General features: G+C 43.3%; 2 protein-coding genes across 2 annotated transcripts in view; both read right to left on the bottom strand.

Moving 5' to 3' along the window:
- LOC115121950 (arf-GAP with Rho-GAP domain, ANK repeat and PH domain-containing protein 3-like) overlaps nt 1-13,047 on the bottom strand; it is a 58,276-nt gene extending 45,229 nt beyond the window's left edge. Inside the window, exon 1 of the mRNA XM_029651098.2 lies at nt 12,894-13,047. The gene's annotated coding sequence lies outside the window, so the exon portion shown is untranslated. The remainder of the gene's footprint in view (nt 1-12,893) is intronic.
- Nucleotides 13,048-15,637: 2,590 nt separating this feature from the next.
- The window catches only part of LOC115121951 (START domain-containing protein 10-like), a 34,389-nt gene continuing 27,142 nt past the window's right edge, over nt 15,638-22,884 (bottom strand). Inside the window, exons 5-6 of the mRNA XM_065018324.1 lie at nt 22,467-22,519; nt 15,638-17,598 (exon numbers count right to left, since the gene is read on the bottom strand). Of these exons, the coding sequence (XP_064874396.1) occupies nt 17,377-17,598; nt 22,467-22,519 (275 nt within the window). The 3' untranslated portion in view covers nt 15,638-17,376. The remainder of the gene's footprint in view (nt 17,599-22,466; nt 22,520-22,884) is intronic.

Genomic DNA, 22,884 nt, shown 5'->3' with positions numbered 1-22,884 from the left:
CGGACTGCAATAGCATCGAATAGTCCCCGCGATATGCAACTGTTCAGGGAAGTCAGGAACCAATACACGCAGTCAGTCAGGAAAGCAAAGGCCAGCTTTTTCAAGCAGAAATTTGCATCCTGTAGCTCTAACTCAAAAAGTTCTGGGACACTGTAAAGTCCAAGGAGATCAAGAGCACCTCCTCCCAGCTGCCCACTGCACTGAGGCTAGGTAACACGGTCACCACCGATAAATCCATGATAATCGAAAACTTCAACAAGCATTTCTCAACGGCTGGCCATGCCTTCCTCCTGGCTACTCCAACCTCGGCCAACAGCTCCGCCCCCCCTGCAGCTACTCGCCCAAGCCTCCCCAGCTTCTCCTTTACCCCCAAAAAATTGTATCTCACTGATCATCCCTAAAGCAAACACCTCATTTGGCCGCCTTTCCATCCAGTTCTCTGCTGCCTGTGACTGGAACAAATTGCAAAATTAGCTGAAGTTGGAGACTTTTATCTCCCTCACCAACTTTAAACATTTGCTATCTGAGCAGCTAACTGATCGCTGCAGCTGTACATAGTCAATCGGTAAATAGCTCTTTTGCACACCAGTATCTCTACCTGCACATGACCATCTGATCATTTATCACTCCAGTGTTAATCTGCAAAATTGTAATTATTCGCCTACCTCCTCATGCCTTTTGCACACAATGTATATAGACTCTTTTTCTTTTCTACTGTGTTATTGACTTGTTTATTGTTTACTCCATGTGTAACTGTGTTGTTGTCTGTTCACACTGCTATGTTTTATCTTGACCAGGTCGCAGTTGTAAATGAGTACTTGTTCTCAACTAGCCTACCTGGTTAAATAAAGGTGAAATTAAAAATTTAAAAAATTTGCTGGAACCCAGAGGAAGAGTAGCTGCTGCCTTGGCAGGAACTAATGGGGATCCATAATAAACCCCAGGAAGAGTAGCTGCTGCCTTGGCAGGAACTAATGGGGATCTATAATAAATACAGGATGTTGGTCTTCAGAGATGAGCAATGAAGTGAGTGTTCTCCTCCCTCTACACAAGGCCAATGGTGTTCTCCTCCCTCTACACAAGGCCAATGGTGTTCTCCTCCCTCTACACAAGGCTAATGAGGGATTTTCAGGGTGAAACACATCCTACAGCACAATACAACAAAGGTTTTGTCTCGTCTTCCTCAGTGTTTGTATGGCTTCCTACCAGTCTTAAAATCAAGTTTACCAAGCTACCAATTACTTCACACTTGAAGAAGTTCAGCTACACTGAAGAAACATAACTAAAGTTACTTTGAAAAAGTAGTTCACCACATCCAAACTACTTTGTGAAAAAATATAATATCTAAAATGTCATAGAATACAAATTGCAAGAACAGATCACTCTGTCGTCAGATGTTAACGAAATGTGTAATTTGGCCTATTGAGCAGAAAAACAGTTTTAAGTGAGAATTGGGCAGATCTGATGTCGGAAAATGAAGTAAATTCTTGCCTACTTCACTCATATTTCATTTTCTTTCTGTAGTTAAATTGTTACCGTGAATTTTGTGGTGTAGTTAACTACTCAAAACACTACCAAGGTTTACATTTAGTTCCACTACCACCAAGCTACTGCTACATTAATCTTAATTACTAGTTTATTTTATTTTATCTTTATTTAACTAGGCAAGTCCGTTAACAACAAATTCTTATTTTCAATGACGGCCTAGTGGTTTTAACTGCCTTTTTCAGGGGCAGAACGACAGATTTTTACCTCGTCAGCTCAGGGATTTGATCTTGCAATCTTTCGGTTACTAGTCCAACGCTCTAACCACTAGGCTACGCTGCCGCCCCAAATACATGTAGTTTATTTCTCCCCAACAGTGCTTCCTAGTCCCCTCCATGCAAGGCCAAAGTGGTGATGGCCCGGGGGAGGGTTGTAAGAATTACAGTACCAGTCAAAGGTTTGGACATACCCTTGAATGAGTTGGGTATTTTCATTTGTCTATTTTCTACATTGAACATTGATGTTGTTCAATGTAAAAAATAAGACCCCTTGAATGAGTAGGTGTGTCCAAACTTTTTACTGGTACTGTATATGAAACCACTCAAGAGGTAGTAAATGGACATTCTCAGACTGGTCTTCTTCAGCAGGAGAGGAGAGATATGAAGTCAATCACTGAGATCATGAAGGATCATCATGAGCGCTGACTCCAAAAACCTGATTTATTATTTTGTTCCGTCACCAGATATTGTTCATAGGGAGTGTTTACAGCGGCTACTCAAATAACATGTGAACTGTTACCTATACTGCATACTGCGGGTCCTGCATACTGCGGTCCTGCATACTGCGGGTCCTGCATACTGCGGGTCCTGCATACTGCGGGTCCTGCATACTGCATACTGCGGGTCCTGCATACTGCGGGTCCTGCATACTGCGGGTCCTGCATACTGCATACTGCGGGTCCTGCATACTGCGGGTCCTGCATACTGCGGGTCCTGCATACTGCGGGTCCTGCATACTGCATACTGCGGGTCCTGCATACTGCGGGTCCTGCATACTGCGGTCCTGCATACTGCGGGTCCTGCATACTGCATACTGCGGGTCCTGCATACTGCGGGTCCTGCATACTGCGGGTCCTGCATACCAGCATACTGCGGGTCCAGCAGACTGCGGGTCCTGCAGACTGCGGGTCCTGCAGACTGCGGGTCCTGCAGACTGCGGGTCCTGCAGACTGCGGGTCCTGTAGACTGCGGGTCCTGCAGACTGCGGGTCCTGCAGACTGCGGGTCCTGTAAATCTCTCTCCTCTTCTCCCCTAACCATAGTCTTTATCTGGGCTAGAGATCTGGGCTCTGTCAATGCTCCAGAAAACACAGGATACAGCTGTCCCTTAAACACTAGAGGAAGAAAAAGGACACACCACACCCTCCACCCACGCTGCTCGCTTTCCTCTTCCACCCATTCCTCTCCCTAAACATGTCCTCTGGCCATAAACAAAGCCTTGTGACACTAGGAGAGAGGAGAGGTAAGAGTCGAGTGGAGGACTTTTCACACTACTGAGACGAACCAAACCAAGCTGTTCAGGGTGAAAATAACATATCTGAGCCAGCATTGTTTGGTTTGGGTCGGCATGATTGTGTGAAGACGGTGGAGTGTCGTGGGCTAGGAGTGGTGGTAGGATGACCCTAAACTAGAGACAAAAAATATATATATATTTCACCTTTATTTAACCAGGTAGGCCAGTTGAGAACAAGTTCTCATTTACAACTGCGACCTGGCCAAGACAGAGCAAAGCAGTGCGACACAAACAGAGTTACACATGGGATAAACAAATGTATAGTCAATAACACAATAGAAAAGTCTATATACAGTGTGTGCAAATGTAGTACAATTGAGGTAAGGCAATAAATAGGCTGTAGTGGCAAAATAATTACAATTTAGCAATTAAACATTGGAATGGTAGATGTGCAGAAGATGAATGTGCAAGTAGAGATACTGGGGAGCAAAAAAACTAAAAAACAATATGGGGATGAGGTAGTTGGGTGGGCTATTTACAGATGGGCTATGTACAGGTGCAATGATCGGTAAGCTGCTCTGACAGCTGTTGCTTAAAGTTAGTGAGGGAAGGCTCCAGCTTCAGTGATTTTTGCAATTCGTTCCAGTCACTGGCAGTAGAGGACTGGAAGGAAAGGCAGCCAAAGGAGAAGTTGACTTTGGGGATGACCAGTGAAATATACCTGCTGGAGCGCGTGCTGCGGGTGGGTGCTGCTATGGTGACCAGTGAACTGAGATAAGGCGGGCCTTTACCTGGCAAAGATCCCCATATTATTATTATTTTTGCTCCTTTGCACCCCAGTATCTCTACTTGCACATCTAGCACTCCAGTGTTTCATTTCTAAATTGTAATTATTTCGCCACTACAGCCTATTTATTGCCTTACCTACTTAATCTTACTACATTTGCACACACTGTATATGACCTGGAGCCAGTGGGTTTGGCAACGAATATGAAGCGAGGGCCAGCCAACGAGAGCGTACAGGTTGCAGTGGTGGGTAGTATATGGGGCTTTGGTGAGAAAATGGATGGCACTGTGATAGACTACATCCAGTTTTCTGAGTAGAGTTTTGGAGGCTATTTTGTAAATGACATCGCTGAAGTCAAGGATCGGTAGGATAGTCAGTTTTACCAGGGTGTTTGGCAGCATGAGTGAAGTAGGCTTTGTTGCGAAATAGGAAGCCAATTCTAGATTTAATTTTGGATTGGAGATGTTTAATGTGAGTCTGGAAGGAGAGTTCACAGTCTAGCCAGACACCTAGGTATTTGTAGTTGTCCACATATTCTAAGTCAGAACCGTCCAGAGTATTGATGCTGGATGGGCGGGCAGGTGCGGGCAGTGATTGGTTGAAGAGCATGCATTTAGTTTTGCTTGCATTTAAGAGCAGTTGGAGGCCACGGAAGGAGTGTTGTATGGCGTTGAAGCTCATCTGGAGGTTTGTTAATAGAATGTCCAAAGAAGTATACAGAATGGTGTCGTCTTGCGTAGAGGTGGATCAAAGAATCACCAGCAGCAAGAGCGACATCATTGATGTATACAGAGAAATGAGTCGGCCCGAGAATTGAACCCTGTGGCACCCCAATAGAGACTGCCAGAGGTCCGGACAACAGGCCCTCCGATTTGACACACTGAACTCTCTCTGAGAAGTAGTTGGTGAACCAGGCGAGGCAGTCATTTTGAGAAACAAGGCTGTTGAGTCTGCCGATAAGAATGCAGTGATTGACAGAGTCGAAAGCCTTGGCCAGGTCGATGAAGACGGCTGCACAGTACTGTCTTTTATCGATGGTGGTTATGATGTCGTTTAGTACCTTGAGCGTGACTGCAGTGCACCCATGACCAGCTCGGAAACCAGATTGCATAGCGGAGAAGGTATGGTGGGATTCGAAATGGTCGGTGATCCGTTTGTTAACTTTCGAAGACTTTAGAAAGGCAGGGCAGGATGGATATAGGTCTGTAACAGTTTGGGTCTAGAGTGTCTCCCCCTTTGAAGAGGGGGATGACCACGGCAGCTTTCCAATCTTGAGGGATCTCAGACGAAACGAAAGAGTGGTTGAACAGGCTAGTAAAAGGGTTTGCAAGAATTGCGGCCGACAATTTTAGAAAGAGAGGGTCCAGATTGTCTAGCCCAGCTGATTTGTTGGAGTCCAGATTTTGCAGCTCTTTCAGAACATCAGCTATCTGGATTTGGGTGAAATGTCGTGGGCTAGGAGAGGTTAGCGTGACACTAAACTGTGACAGCTGAATTATTTTCATTTCCCATCAAATCAGTTTGTCAGGCCACTGTACTGAAAGAGGGAGAAAAATTAAACAAAATGGCCTCCCACTATTTCACATGAGCTTTATCAAGAAATGATGTCATTCAAAACTAACATAATCCCTGTTTACATTGTTCTGGTGACACATTTCACAAAGCGTGGCTTTAAAATATTGTACAGACTCACAAACGCATTATGCAATGAATCAGCTTCTCATTTTTACACACAGTGACAGATGGCTAGCGTCTCTGGTCATTCACACAAATCTAAACTTCCTTCCCTCGTTCATTGTTACAGACCTCATAAAGTCTCACCCAAGACAACGTGAAGCTACAAAACAGTCTTAATAATGAGACCTTCGGTCTTCTTCTATTCTATTGCAAGTTGTCCTGTTCAGGACTCTGAGTCTGTAAACAATCGTTTCTCGGAGCTTGTTGGTGTCTCTCTGTCTGACATTAGCTCGTACAACTGGAATTGCTTTACATAAAAGCATCTGAACAAATTAACTGAGACTTACTGGGTTCATTTGTTCTTAATTGTTAACAGCTAGGCACCATGTGTTCGGACCACAAATCCAGTCCCTGGAAACACTTACATTAGAGAGATTGGCAGAAGTCTATTTTTTATATATTTTTTAAATGGATTTCAATTCATTATGTTACCGCTAAGTAATGTTTTGAAAAAAAATCAAGCATGTCTCAGTGCAGTGTGGGTGAGGCAAAAATAACAGTCTGAGGAGGACGTAACTGATTCACTGGTATGTTCAAGCGGTCTGAATGTAAATAACAACAACAGCATCAGTACTGCAACCCTTAACAGTTAGTCTACACGATGACATCACCCTAGGTAAACAGGACCTTCCCGTCTCCTTCAGTTAAAGGTGCTTCCTCTGCATTGGAATGTCAGGAAGATGTCCGTAATATATCTGTGGTAATATATCTGTAGTAATAGTGGAATGATAGTTTCATAATGTTGCTTAACCCGGCGGCGTTGTGGATTGGCTGATTTTCGCCTGTTGATTTCTCCTGGCCATTTCCCGGTTGCTAAAATTCAAATGTTTTGGTTAACTTTGGTTTTATGTGATAAAATAATCAGTCATTGTGTAGAGAATCATTGTTCCGTCTAAAACTGCTGTTAAATGTCTTTTCAATCATAAAATATTGTCTTTTCAGTTATTTGAAGCTGGTGCACAAAAAAACTTAACAGGAAGTATAGAAATAGCGACATAGATCATATCTACCTCTTCTTAGACTTGCTTTCACTGAGAATGACAGATCTATAACGCCCATTTCTATGTGAATCTGGTCTGGTCGCCCAAAAAGCTACACACCGTTTGCAGCTTCTTCTTTTTCAAAACGCAGCCCGTCTGGTGTTCAACCTTCCCAAGTTCTCTCACGTCACCCCGCTCCTCCGCTCTCTCCACTGGCTTCCAGTTGAAGCTCGCATCCGCTACAAGACCATGGTGCTTGCCTACGGAGCTGTGAGGGGAACGGCACCTCAGTACCTCCAGGCTCTGATCAGGCCCTACACCCAAACAAGGGCACTGCGTTCATCCACCTCTGGCCTGCTCGCCTCCCTACCACTGAGGAAGTACAGTTCCCGCTCAGCCCAGTCAAAACTGTTCGCTGCTCTGGCCCCCCAATGGTGGAACAAACTCCCTCACGACGCCAGGACAGCGGAGTCAATCACCACCTTCCGGAGACACCTGAAACCCCACCTCTTTAAGGAATACCTAGGATAGGATAAAGTAATCCCTCTCACCCCCCCCCCTTTAAAAGATTTAGATGCACTACTGTTCCACTGGATGTCATAAGGTGAATGCACCAATTTGTAAGTCGCTCTGGATAAGAGCGTCTGCTAAATGACTTAAATGTTAAATGTTACATGAAAAGGGACTCAGCAACATTATGAAAGAAAGATACAACATGCCTGTAAATTAATCTGGAAGGCACCCATTCAAAGCATGATCTTCCAGATACGTCCCCAACTTCAACTCTCCACTGGTTCTTCAAGTCAAACAATTAGCGGAAGTGGACAAGTGGTAAAAGCACTTGCTAAACGGAGGGAGGACCCACGCAGGCCTCTGGAATACATACAGGATGCTGGCTGAGCTGGTTGGGGGGGGGTAGGCTGTATATATAAATAACAGTGAAGCACTATTGTGAGACACATTATGTCATTGTTCTGCGCTAGGCTAGCTATGGCCGCCATGCTGCCTGGATGACAGTACAGGCAGTCCCATTTTGTGCTTCTCTCTCTCTGACTGAGAGTGTTTTAGTCAAGCACACACTGTCCCTCTTCTTTGGGAGAAACAACATTCAGACAGTGTGAAAGGAGCATCTTCTGCACACACCCACACATGGTTAGATCTGAACACCACTTAGAGAAGTTTAAAAAAACAGAGGAACTGCCAGAAAGTCATTACAGAGTCAATCAGGAGTTTATCTGTGTCCTCCCTGTCGACTCTATGAAGGAGGAGACGGCAGTACAAGACATAGATCTGAACACCTGGGTGACCTTATCCTTTGTTAGGACAGGCCCAAGTATCCCTTTCAGGCGCAGACCCCATTCACCAATCATACTATATAGTACATACAGTGGATACATGACAATCATTCATTTGATCTTTAGGATAATGAGGTTGAGGATACATGACAATCGTTCATTTGATCTTTAGGATAATGAGGTTGAGGATACATGACAATCATTAATTTGATCTTTAGGATAATGAGGTTGAGGATACATGACAATCGTTCATTTGATCTTTAGGATAATGAGGTTGAGGATACATGACAATCATTCATTTGATCTTTAGGATAATGAGGTTGAGGATACATGACAATCATTCATTTGATCTATAGGATAATGAGGTTGAGGATACATGACAATCATTCATTTGATCTTTAGGATAATGAGGTTGAGGATACATGACAATCAGTCCAAAGATCCAAAAATCTCCCTGTTCTCTCCCTCTAATTATTAGAATGTGCCCTCACAGGGCAGAATGACTTTGACACCCATACTCTAATGTAGCTTGATGGTCAAGCTGCTCCCGCAACAGCTCAGTATGGTTGAGATCCAGTGACTGTGCTGGCCACTCCATTGTAGACAGAATACCAGCTGACTGCTTCTTCCCTAAATAGTTCTTGCATAGTTTGGAGCTGTGCTTTGGGACATTCTCCTGTTGTAGGAGGAAATTGGCTCCAATTAAGCACCGTCCACAGGGTATGGCATGGTGTTGCAAAATAGAGTAATAGCCTTCCTTCTTCAAGATCCCTTTAACCCTGTACAAATCTCCCACTTTACCACCACCAAAGCACCCCCAGACCATCACATTGCCTCCACCATGCTTGACAGATGGCGTCAAGCACTCCTCCAGCATCTTTTCATTTTTTCTGAGTCTCATTCTGCGAATGTTCTTCTTTGTGATACGAACCCCTCAAACTGAGATTCGTCTATCCATAACACTTTTTTCCAATCTTCCTCTGTCCAGTGTCTGTTCTTTTGCCCATCTTAATATTTTCTATTTATTGGCCAGTCTGAGATATGGATTTTTCTTTGCAACTCTGCCTAGAAGGCCAGTGTCCCGGAGTCGCCTCTTCACTGTTGACGTTGAGACTGGTGTTTTGCGGGTACTATTTAATGAAGCTGCCAGTTGAGGATTTGTGATGCGTCTGTTTTAGAGGTCGACCGATTATGATTTTTCAACACCGATACCGATTGTTTGGAGGACCAAAAAATCCTATACCGATTTTTTTTTTTTTTTTTTTTAATCGGCCAATTTCTATTTTATTTATTTGTAATAATGACAATTACAGCAATACTGAATGAACACTTATTTTAACTTAATATAATACATCAATAAACTCAATTTAGCCTCAAGTAAATGATGAAACATGTTCAATTTGGTTTAAATAATGCAAAAACAAAGTGTTGAAGAAGTAAAAGTGCAATATGTGCCATGTAAAAAAGCTAACGTTTAAGTTCCTTGCTCAGAACATGAGAACATATGAAAGCTGGTGGTTCCTTTTAACATGAGTCTTCAATATTCCCAGGTAAGAAGTTTTAGGTTGTAGTTATTATAGGAATTATAGGACTATTTCCCTCTATACCATTTGTATTTCATTAACCTTTGACTATTAGATGTTCTTATAGGCACTTTAGTATTGCCAGTGTAACAGTATAGCTTCCATCCCTCTCCTCGCTCCTCCCTGGGCTCGAACCAGCAACACAACGACAACAGCCACCATCGAAGCAGCGTTACCCATGCAGAGCAAGGGGAACAACTACTAGAAGGCTCAGAGCAAGTGACGTTTGAAATGCTATTAGCGCGCGCTAACTAGCTAGCCATTTCACTTCGGTTACACCAGCCTCATCTCGAGAGTTGAAAGGCTTGAAGTCATAAACAGCGCAATGCTTGATGCACAACGAAGAGCTGCTGGCAAAACACACGAAAGTGCTGTTTGAATGAATGTTTACGCGCCTGCTTCTGCCTACCACCGCTCAGTCAGATACTTAGATACTTGTATGCTCAGTCAGATTATATGCAACGCAGGACACGCAATATAATATCTAGTAATATCATCAACCATGTGTAGTTAACTAGTGATTATGATTGTTTTTTTTATAAGATAAGTTCAATGCTAGCTAGCAACTTACCTTGGCTTACTGAATTCGCGTAACAGGCAGTCTCCTTGTGGAGTGCAACGAGAGAGAGGCAGGTCGTTATTGCGTTTGACTAGTTAACTGTAAGGTTGCAAGATTGGATCCCCGAGCTGACAAGGTGAAAATCTGTCGTTGTGCCCCTGAACGAGGCAGTTAACCCACCGTTCCTAGGCCGTCATTGAAAATAAGAATGTGTTCTTAACTGACTTGCCTAGTTAAATAAAGGTATATAAATAAATAATTTAAATAAATAAATAATTCGGCAAATCGGTGCCCAAAAATACCGATTTCCGATTGTTTTGAAAACTTGAAATCGGCCCTAATTAAATCGGCCATTCCGATTAATCGGTTGACACTAATGTACTTGTCCTCTTGCTCAGTTGAGTGGGAGGCCCCGGTGCACATCTTTCTATTCTGGTTAGAGACAGTTTGCGCTGTTCTGTGAAGGGAGTAGTACACAGCGTTGTACAAGATCTTCAGTTTCTTGGCAATTTCTCGCATGGAATAGCCTCATTTCTCAGAACAAGAATAGACTGACGAGTTTCAGAAGAAAGGTCTTTGTTTCTGGCCATTTTGAGCCTGTAATCGAACCCACAAATGCTGATGCTCCAGATACTCAACTAGTCTAAAAAATGACAGTTTTATTGCTTCTTTAAATAAGGACAACAGTTTTCAGCTGTGCTAACAATTGCAAACGGGTTTTCTAATGATCAATTATCCTTTTAAAATGATAAACCTGGATTAGCTAACACAACGTTCCACTGGAACACAGGAGTGATGGTTGCTGATAATGGGCCTCTGTACGCCTATGTAGATATTCCATTAAAAAAAGCTGCCTTTTCCAGCTACAATAGTCATTTACAACATTAAAAATGTCTACACTGTATTTATGATCAATTTGATGTTATTTTAAAGGGGGGTGCTTTTCTTTCAAAAACAAGGTAATTTCTAAGTGACCCCAAACTTTTGAATGGTAGTTAGTGTTTGCCAAACCAAAAAAATATTGATTTCAATGTTTACTTTGAATAATTTACACAGAAAATGTCACAAAAAAAACATTTACTGGAAGACCTGTCCAGATGCAAAGTTTGGTAACAGAATTACAGTAAAATCTCCCTCAGTTTTTTTTTTTGTGACCACGTTTTCCAAAAACTCTCAAAATAACTGCTCCGAATGAAGATTCAAAAGATGTCTGGAGAAAGAATGGGGGTGTCCGCTATGTCATGACACCTCCAGTTAAAACACATAGAGAGAGATATTTGTTGTTGAACTACAGTAAGTGACGTGGATTTACATCTGGTAACGGAATTACGGTAACAGAATTACATTATGGTTCCCTGACCTGTATTATACAAAAAAATGCATAATTATGAATATGATTATCTTCAGGGTGATATATCCTGAATAAAGTACACAAATATAGAAATATGCAATATCCTTATTTTGCATATTTGGGTATAATTATACACACGGATTATTATTCTAATGAGCTCCGCCCCCAAACAAGAACACATTTGTCTGGTCCGGACCAGACCAAATCTGAACCAATCATAGACATCGATGTTTCACAAGAGATCAGTAGAGTAGAGTTCAGTACAATACAGTAAAGTAGATATGTTCAGTACATTATACTATACATTAGCGTGCTCTACTGTACTGAAACTTTACTGTACAGTACTTTTCTTTACTGTCTGTCTGTCTATCCTTCCCAAATGAGTTGGTGAAATTATCCTCAAAATGGAGGGTATAATCCCAGCAACATGGGTGTTGTTATGAATCACTGTAAAAATAAAAAATAAAATAAAAACATTATGGTTGTTTAACACAATGCACCAGACATCACTGAAACACAATACAAGTAAATAGGATGTCTGTGTTTCTTTTGGATTTTAGACAGAAAAGCAAAGTGAATTTAACGTGAAGTCTTTGGGGTTTGGAAACGTGTTGAATATTAAACGTAAGTGGGGCTACAGTAGTAGTTTGTTGATCCGTAGTGTGAATTACACGTGAAACTCTGTTACAAATCTATGCTACTTTATACTGCGTCACATATAATAACTCAGATAACGCTGGCTGTGGTCTTCATCTATAGACAGATAGAGAGGCCTCTGAAGGTCAATGTTTCTGGACCGTGGAACGTTGTGCATCACACAAAACCCATCTAATGACCAAAGACGGAGACACTGTATACAGTGTGACTGTGGAGGAACGATCATCTGGGCCTTGCTTACAAGTGGCACTGCTGACACCCGAACAATTTAACATTCAGCCATCTTCATGTAAATGATCCATCTCCCTCTCCACAATCCTAAAAACAGAGCTAAAATTGGGAAGCATTTTAAATGGGAAATTCCAGTGATTATTTTTTAACTTGTGTTTCTCTGGCGCTGCACTATCTAATAACTTACTGAACTTATGTTCAAGGCTGCTCTTGATTTAAATCAGGTTTCAACTGTGAAACGCTATAACTGACAGGTTCCAAGACCCCAAAATCCACTCAACGCGAAGAGGAAATCTACAACGGGGTGGGGTGTCTGTAAAACATTAGTTGACAGCAAAACAGACAGGTGACTGTATAATGGGTGAAATGTTACAATAGGCTCACATTCCAAGCCCATGCGATGTCATGAGATTGGCAATTCTTAAACATGGTAATATAAATATATATATTTAAAATGTACAAGAAATCGTTACACAGAATCGAATTGATTATTCTGCGGTCGGCCAACACACAACTCTACAAGTAAAATATAATGAAATTCTCTCATTATTCACCCAGTTACTGTGAAAAAAGACAATATTAGGCCTATAGTATTGAAGAAGTGCGCTCCATAAAATCTCCTGTTAGCTGGATGTCGCCGATACACAGCGTGAGCTCCAGATGATCACTGAAACGTTGGAATCTATCCGTCTAAATATTATAATAATCCCGTTTTACCTTCTGCTGTGTTTCGATGTGCGTGGTTGTTTTCTCAATGCAACATCTAAACACTTGAATCCTTCGGTTTTTCCGTTGTGACGGGGACCGCTCATGACTTGGGCAGCAGAAGAAGCTTGTCCTTGTCGGCAACTTTCTTGCAATGGTGAGTGAGTTTACTCCACAGACTAACAAGGAGATCTTAATTAAAGGGGAGGGCGGTAGTGATGTTTAGCCGACATTTTTCCCCGTTCAAACTCATTATCCGTCCACTTCAAAGTTGCACATACTGGTAATTCATAGACATAAATGCAATATTTTGAGTCCACTACATTGCTTTGCGCAAGACATTTAAGAAACGGAATAGGCCTACTGTTAAAGAATGGACACCTTGCAATCAGGTCATTTAATTTAATTCAATTTATCCACTTGTTTTAAAAACATTCCCTATTGCCTACAAAATAACAAAAAAACGACACAGTATGTGCAATGTGTAGGCTACATTTTAGTGTGCATTTAGTTAGGTTAGGTTTAGTTAGGGTAGCTTTAGTTAGGTTGGGTTTAGTTAGGTTAGGGTAGCTTAGGTTATGTTTAGTTAGGTTAGGGTAGCTTTAGTTAGGTTAGGTTTAGTTATGTTAGGGTAGCTTTAGTTAGGTTAGGTTTAGTTAGGGTAGCTTTAGTTAGTTTGGGTTTAGTTAGGTTAGGGTAGCTTTAGTTAGGTTGGGTTTAGTTAGGTTAGCTTTAGATAGGTTAGGTTTAGTTAGGTTAGGGTAGCTTTAGTTAGGTTAGGGTAGTTTTAGTTAGGGTAGCTTTAGTTAGGTTAGGTTTAGTTAGGTTAGGGTAGCTTTAGTTAGGTTAGGGTAGCTTTAGCTAGGTTGGGTTTAGTTAGGTTAGGGTAGCTTTAGTTAGGTTAGGTTTAGTTAGGTTGGGTTTAGTTAGGTTAGGGTAGCTTTAGTTAGGTTGGGTTTAGTTAGGTTAGGGTAGCTTTAGTTAGGTTAGGTTTAGTTAGGTTAGCTTTAGTTAGGGTAGGGTAGCTTTAGTTAGGTTGGGTTTAGTTAGGTTAGGGTAGCTTTAGTTAGGTTAGGGTAGCTTTAGTTAGGGTAGCTTTAGTTAGGTTAGGTTTAGTTAGGTTAGGGTAGCTTTAGTTAGGTTAGGGTAGCTTTAGCTAGGTTGGGTTTAGTTAGGTTAGGGTAGCTTTAGTTAGGTTGGGTTTAGTTAGGTTAGGGTAGCTTTAGTTAGGTTGAGTTTAGTTAGGTTAGCTTTAGTTAGGTTAGGTTTAGTTAGGTTAGCTTTAGTTAGGGTAGGGTAGCTTTAGTTAGGTTGGGTTTAGTTAGGTTAGGGTAGCTTTAGATATGTTAGGGTAGCTTTAGCTAGGTTGGGTTTAGTTAGGTTAGGGTAGCTTTAGTTAGGTTAGGTTTAGTTAGGTTGGGTTTAGTTAGGTTAGGGTAGCTTTAGTTAGGTTGGGTTTAGTTAGGTTAGGGTAGCTTTAGTTAGGTTGAGTTTAGTTAGGTTAGCTTTAGTTAGGTTAGGTTTAGTTAGGGTAGCTTTAGTTAGGTTGGGTTTAGTTAGGTTAGGGTAGCTTAGGTTATGTTTAGTTAGGTTAGGGTAGCTTTAGTTAGGTTAGGTTTAGTTAGGTTAGGGTAGCTTTAGTTAGGTTAGGTTTAGTTAGGGTAGCTTTGTTAGGTTAGGTTTAGTTAGGTTAGGGTAGCTTTAGCTAGGTTAGTTTTACTTAGGTGCATGGGTGCAAAAGGGTACTATAATGTGGGCTTCAATACGACTACTGATACAATAGACCATGTGATGTGGGCTTCAATACGACTACTGATACAATAGACCATGTGATGTGGGCTTCAATACGACTACTGATACAATAGACCATGTGATGTGGGCTTCAATACGACTACTGATACAATAGACCATGTGATGTGGGCTTCAATACGACAACTGATACAATAGACCATGTGATGTGGGCTTCAATACGACTACTGATACAATAGACCATGTGATGTGGGCTTCAATACGACTACTGATACAATAGACCATGTGATGTGGGCTTCAATACGACTAGACCATGTGACTGATACAATAGACCATGTGATGTGGGCTTCAATACGACAACTGATACAATAGACCATGTGATGTGGGCTTCAATACGACTACTGATACAATAGACCATGTGATGTGGGCTTCAATACGACAACTGATACAATAGACCATGTGATGTGGGCTTCAATACGACAACTGATACAATAGACCATGTGATGTGGGCTTCAATACGACTACTGATACAATAGACCATGTGATGTGGGCTTCAATACGACTACTGATACAATAGACCATGTGATGTGGGCTTCAATACGACTACTGATACAATAGACCATGTGATGTGGGCTTCAATACGACTACTGATACAATAGACCATGTGATGTGGGCTTCAATACGACTACTGATACAATAGACCATGTGATGTGGGCTTCAATACGACTACTGATACAATAGACCCAAACAACCTGATGAGAGATCAACATTATAAATAGCTACAAAAAAAATGTGGATGTTCAGGTGTAATCAAGATGTGGTCCTGGATTTTCCTCAAACCCCCCCACCCCCACCCTGCCTGACACACACACACACACACGTATATTACACATTTTTCACATTAGTTCAAGTTTCAAGGCTATCATGAATCACACACATTGGTATTCAAAAATCAAAGGCAGCTCAGATTTATGGATAATAAATGGATGATTTTAGGAGATCATGAGTGTAACTAACATCGCACTCTTTAATTCTCAAAGATCACTCAAAATGAAAGACATTTTAATACGAGTTCTACAATCAAAGAGAAGCTTTTGTGTTGTGTGAGAAATCTAGACAACAGTGGAGTTTCCTTTCCCTCAAAAACAATCTGACTGATGCGGACAGGAAATGGGACAGGAAGTAGCCTTGGGGAAACAGGAAGTGCCTGAGACAATACAGATTCTGAGGATTGGCCCCCAGCTGCATTTTTAAGTCTGAAAAGGGATACAGTCGCACATAAACGTTCCTTATCGACGGAGAAAAACAAACATTGCAGTTAAAATGGGAACTTGTACTTGGAAATGATGATTAGGAATCAGGAGCATCAGCCGCGAAGGTCTTAAAATCAGGAGACAACTTCTCTTTATTTAACGCGTGCGTTGCTATGAACATGATGTCTCTCCATTTTGGAAACATGTCTGAAAATCCTACCAAAAGACCATTAGAATTGAAGTAAAACTGCATCACTAATAATAACTTTATGCAGAAAGACAAAATGTTTGAAATTCAGTCAGGACAGGCAAGACCAACGTATAACTGAGGTAATGACCTTTTTAACAGTTTTATGACCCCTACGGTTATAACAAGCTATAACAGATTATAATCATTCCTTTTAAGGGTCAGACAGGTTTTTTAAAATTCCCTCGGGCGTTGTTATGCTGCCATCTCTCCTCCCCTGTGACTGTCATTAGGAGTCTCAGTGGGCCATTCACTGTACAAAAGCACACTTGTCTTGGTGCATTATGCTAATTCACTTCCTAACAAACTGACAACATTCCATTGTTCTAACCCAGCGTTTTCCCTGAAACTCGGTGCACGTTTTTGTTTTTACCCTTGCACTACACAGGTGAATCAAATGATCAATGCTTGATGATTAGTTGATTATTTGAATCAGCTGTGTAGTGCTAGGGGGGAAAAACCAAAACGTGCACCGAGTTCGTGAAACACTGTTCTAAACGCTCACGGCTTCCAAACACTGGGCGATGAGGAAATGTTATGACCTATTACTGCCACTGGGAGGCACTAGATGCCAGGAAATATACGGTAGTAAGTAGGCTGCATGATAGGCTATTTTCTCTATTGGCAATGGCTATGGTATAACACTTCAAATGAAAGCTGAAGTCGAATCAAACATGAATATGAAAAGAAGAAAAAAACATGTTAGGGTCTTGAAATATTTAAATATTGTCTTGAAATTTGTTTTGAAATAGACACATTTTTACATTATTATCATAAATTCGATATTATACCATTTAATGGAAGGATAGCACCGTGCATACGTTGTCTATTTTTTTCCTATATGAAAATACCCTGTTAAACCCCTCTGATTCAATAAGTTATAGATCAATTACCAACTAAATGCAACAAGACAAAAGTTGCAGATCCAAATTATAGTAAATCATACATGTACATTTACATATTTGTACTGTACACACACACACACACACACACACACACACAAACACACACTCACACGGAAACACACGCACACACCAAACCCAACACAGAGGGTGTGTCCCAAATCGCACCCTATTTCCTATATAGTTCACTACTTTTGACCAGAGTCTTATGGGCCCTGCACAAATGTAATACACTTCTCTTTTTTTCTTTTTTTCTTTTACTGTTATTTTCTAGGGAATAGGGTGCCATTTTGAAAACACAGCCACACAAATATATACAAACAGTGTCTTCACTCAGAGTTAGCCTAGGTCTCTTCGTCATCGCTGTGACGTTGTGCTTGTTTCTCCTCCGTCAGGCGGCTCTCATCAATGTTCTCCAGTGAGTCGGCTCTCTGTAGCACAAGGTCAGACACGTTAATACACGGTAAGGTGTTCTGCTCGGGATAAATCCAGGGTTTCAGGTTAGGGTTGTGCTTCCTCTTCCACTCTGGATACTTCTGACAGGCCTTGTAGATCTTCTTCATGGCCTAGGGGGAAGGAGCACAAATATTCAGATTCTAAATGAATGTGTTAGTTAAGAGCCTCTCAGATAAGCCTTTTTTAAATTTAACCTTAACTGACTTGCCTAGTTAAATAAATAACAAATTCTTATTTACAATGACAGCCTAGCGGGGAACAGTGGGTGAACTGCCTTGTTCAGGGGCAGGAGGACAGATGTTTACCTTGTCAACACAGGGATTCGATCTAGAAACCTTTCGCTTACTGGCCAAACACTCTAACCACTAGGATACCTGCTGGTTACTGGCCAAATGCTCTAACCACTAGGCTACCTGCTGGTTACTAGTCCAACACTCTAACCACTAGGCTACCTGCTGGTTACTAGTCCAACACTCTAACCACTAGGCTACCTGCTGGTTACTAGTCCAACACTCTAACCACTAGGCTACCTGCTGGTTACTGGCCAAATGCTCTAACCACTAGGCTACCTGCTGGTTACTAGCCAAACGCTCTAACCACTAGGCTACCTGCTGGTTACTGGCCAAACGCTCTAACCACTAGGCTCCCTGCTGGTTACTAGTCCAACACTCTAACCACTAGGCTACCTGCTGGTTACTGGCCCAACGCTCTAACCACTAGGCTACCTGCTGGTTACTGGCCCAACGCTCTAACCACTAGGCTACCTGCTGGTTACTAGTCCAACCTCTAAATACTAGGCTACCTGCTGGTTACTGGTCCAACACTCTAACCACTAGACTACCTGCTGGTTACTGGCCAAACGCTCTAACCACTAGACTACCTGCTGGTTACTGGCCAAACGCTCTAACCACTAGACTACCTGCTGGTTACTGGCCAAACGCTCTAACCACTAGACTACCTGCTGGTTACTGGCCAAACGCTCTAACCACTAGACTACCTGCTGGTTACTGGCCAACCACTAGACTACCTGCTGGTTACTGGCCCAACGCTCTAACCACTAGACTACCTGCTGGTTACTGGCCCAACGCTCTAACCACTAGACTACCTGCTGGTTACTGGCCCAACCTGCTGGTTACCTGCTGGTTACTGGCCCAACACTCTAACCACTAGACTACCTGCTGGCTCTAACCACTAGACTACCTGCTGGTTACTGGCCAAACGCTCTAACCACTAGACTACCTGCTGGTTACTGGCCAAACACTCTAACCACTAGACTACCTGCTGGTTACTGGCCCAACGCTCTAACCACTAGACTACCTGCTGGTTACTGGCCCAACACTCTAACCACTAGACTACCTGCTGGTTACTGGCCCAACACTCTAACCACTAGACTACCTGCTGGTTACTGGCCCAACGCTCTAACCACTAGACTACCTGCTGGTTACTGGCCCAACACTCTAACCACTAGACTACCTGCTGGTTACTGGCCCAACACTCTAACCACTAGACTACCTGCTGGTTACTGGCCCAACGCTCTAACCACTAGACTACCTGCTGGTTACTGGCCCAACACTCTAACCACTAGGCTACCTGCTGGTTACTGGCCCAACACTCTAACCACTAGACTAAATAACGCTCTAACCACTAGACTACCTGCTGGTTACTGGCCCAACACTCTAACCACTAGACTACCTGCTGGTTACTGGCCCAACGCTCTAACCACTAGACTACCTGCTGGTTACTGGCCCAACACTCTAACCACTAGACTACCTGCTGGTTACTGGCCCAACACTCTAACCACTAGGCTACCTGCTGGTTACTGGCCCAACACTCTAACCACTAGGCTACCTGCTGGTTACTGGTTACCACTAGACTACCTGCTGGTTACTGGCCCAACACTCTAACCACTAGACTACCTGCTGGTTACTGGCCCAACACTCTAACCACTAGGCTACCTGCTGGTTACTGGCCCAACGCTCTAACCACTAGACTACCTGCTGGTTACTAGTCCAACCTCTAAATACTAGGCTACCTGCTGGTTACTGGCCCAACACTCTAACCACTAGGCTACCTGCTGGTTACTGGCCCAACACTCTAACCACTAGGCTACCTGCTGGTTACTGGCCCAACACTCTAACCACTAGACTACCTGCTGGTTACTGGCCCAACACTCTAACCACTAGGCTACCTGCTGGTTACTGGCCCAACACTCTAACCACTAGGCTACCTGCTGGTTACTGGCCCAACACTCTAACCACTAGGCTACCTGCTGGTTACTGGCCCAACACTCTAACCACTAGGCTACCTGCTGGTTACTGGCCCAACGCTCTAACCACTAGGCTCCCTGCTGGTTACTGGCCCAACGCTCTAACCACTAGGCTACCTGCTGGTTACTGGCCCAACACTCTAACCACTAGGCTCCCTGCTGGTTACTGGCCCAACGCTCTAACCACTAGACTACCTGCTGGTTACTGGCCCAACACTCTAACCACTAGACTACCTGCTGGTTACTGGTCCAACACTCTAACCACTAGACTACCTGCTGGTTACTGGCCCAACTCTAACCACTAGACTACCTGCTGGTTACTGGCCCAACACTCTAACCACTAGACTACCTGCTGGTTACTGGCCCAACGCTCTAACCACTAGACTACCTGCTGGTTACTGGTCCAACACTCTAACCACTAGACTACCTGCTGGTTACTGGCCCAACACTCTAACCACTAGACTACCTGCTGGTTACTGGCCCAACACTCTAACCACTAGGCTCCCTGCTGGTTACTGGCCCAACACTCTAACCACTAGGCTACCTGCTGGTTACTGGCCCAACGCTCTAACCACTAGACTACCTGCTGGTTACTGGCCCAACGCTCTAACCACTAGGCTCCCTGCTGGTTACTGGCCCAACACTCTAACCACTAGGCTACCTGCTGGTTACTGGTCCAACACTCTAACCACTAGGCTACCTGCTGGTTACTGGCCAAACGCTCTAACCACTAGACTACCTGCTGGTTACTGGCCCAACACTCTAACCACTAGACTACCTGCTGGTTACTGGCCCAACACTCTAACCACTAGACTACCTGCTGGTTACTGGCCCAACACTCTAACCACTAGACTACCTGCTGGTTACTGGCCCAACACTCTAACCACTAGACTACCTGCTGGTTACTGGCCCAACACTCTAACCACTAGACTACCTGCTGGTTACTGGCCCAACACTCTAACCACTAGACTACCTGCTGGTTACTGGCCAAACGCTCTAACCACTAGACTACCTGCTGGTTACTGGCCCAACACTCTAACCACTAGACTACCTGCTGGTTACTGGCCCAACACTCTAACCACTAGACTACCTGCTGGTTACTGGCCCAACACTCTAACCACTAGACTACCTGCTGGTTACTGGCCAAACACTCTAACCACTAGACTACCTGCTGGTTACTGGCCCAACACTCTAACCACTAGACTACCTGCTGGTTACTGGTCCAACACTCTAACCACTAGACTACCTGCTGGTTACTGACCCAACGCTCTAACCACTAGACTACCTGCTGGTTACTGACCCAACGCTCTAACCACTAGACTACCTGCTGGTTACTGGCCCAACACTCTAACCACTAGGCTACCTGCTGGTTACTGGCCCAACACTCTAACCACTAGGCTCCCTGCTGGTTACTGGCCCAACACTCTAACCACTAGGCTCCCTGCTGGTTACTGGCCCAACACTCTAACCACTAGGCTCCCTGCTGGTTACTGGCCCAACACTCTAACCACTAGACTACCTGCTGGTTACTGGCCCAACGCTCTAACCACTAGACTACCTGCTGGTTACTGGCCAAACGCTCTAACCACTAGACTACCTGCTGGTTACTGACCCAACACTCTAACCACTAGGCTACCTGCTGGTTACTGGCCCAACACTCTAACCACTAGGCTACCTGCTGGTTACTGGCCAAACGCTCTAACCACTAGACTACCTGCTGGTTACTGGCCCAACACTCTAACCACTAGGCTACCTGCTGGTTACTGGCCCAACACTCTAACCACTAGGCTACCTGCTGGTTACTGACCCAACACTCTAACCACTAGGCTACCTGCTGGTTACTGGCCCAACACTCTAACCACTAGACTACCTGCTGGTTACTGACCCAACGCTCTAACCACTAGACTACCTGCTGGTTACTGACCCAACGCTCTAACCACTAGACTACCTGCTGGTTACTGGCCCAACACTCTAACCACTAGGCTACCTGCTGGTTACTGACCCAACACTCTAACCACTAGGCTACCTGCTGGTTACTGGCCCAACACTCTAACCACTAGGCTACCTGCTGGTTACTGGCCCAACACTCTAACCACTAGACTACCTGCTGGTTACTGGCCCAACACTCTAACCACTAGACTACCTGCTGGTTACTGGCCCAACACTCTAACCACTAGACTACCTGCTGGTTACTGGCCCAACACTCTAACCACTAGACTACCTGCTGGTTACTGGCCCAACGCTCTAACCACTAGACTACCTGCTGGTTACTGGCCCAACGCTCTAACCACTAGACTACCTGCTGGTTACTGGCCCAACACTCTAACCACTAGACTACCTGCTGGTTACTGGCCCAACGCTCTAACCACTAGGCTACCTGCCGTCTTGCAGCCAAGTTCTGAAGGGTTTTATAAGTAGGCAATAAACAAAATAATGATTAGTTTATAAATGTGTAATAAACACTTATAACACCATGGTGTTATCTTTCATGGTATTCCTGATAGTGATTTTGTAATCAAAACAAGTCAAAACATCTTTGGGAAGTGCACTAACTTCCTGAAACCACTAGATGGAGACAGAGGTATCAAATAATATAGGCCACCCTTGTGCTTTGTTAGGCACACTTCTCTCTTCTTCTCGGGTTTCAAGATAGCACATTACCAAGACAGATTGATAATAATAATAATAATAATATTAAAATGATAATATTACCTTTGGTGCTACGAACTGAGAAGCTCTATTCACCACCCACTTGGGAAGGGAACCTGCAGTCCAAACCAAAAACATGAAACAGGCTTCTGTCCAGACAGTGGCAAGTCAAATTCAAGGACTTTCAAGTACATTTTCAAGCACTAATACATATTTTCAAGGACTATCAATTTGTAAATTGTTCTTATAATTCAATTGTTTCTAGTTGCCACCCGATGGCAGTATATCGCAAAAACCTCATGAAAATAAAAACATACAAATACAAAAAATACCACCTAGTATTCATCACTACCTTACAAGTTCTACTCAATAATACGTTGTTTTACTACTTATTTACTACATACGTGGTAAATCGGTGCTGATGATGTTGTAATTTGAGTGGTGATGAGCAGAGTTTTGGGACATGTCTACTGGTGAACCA

This window comes from Oncorhynchus nerka, linkage group LG5 (assembly GCF_034236695.1).
Source record: "Oncorhynchus nerka isolate Pitt River linkage group LG5, Oner_Uvic_2.0, whole genome shotgun sequence".
Taxonomy (NCBI): Eukaryota; Metazoa; Chordata; class Actinopteri; order Salmoniformes; family Salmonidae; genus Oncorhynchus; species Oncorhynchus nerka.
The sequence above is the reverse complement of the archived record's forward strand: the minus strand, read 5'-3'. Positions and strand labels throughout refer to the sequence as shown.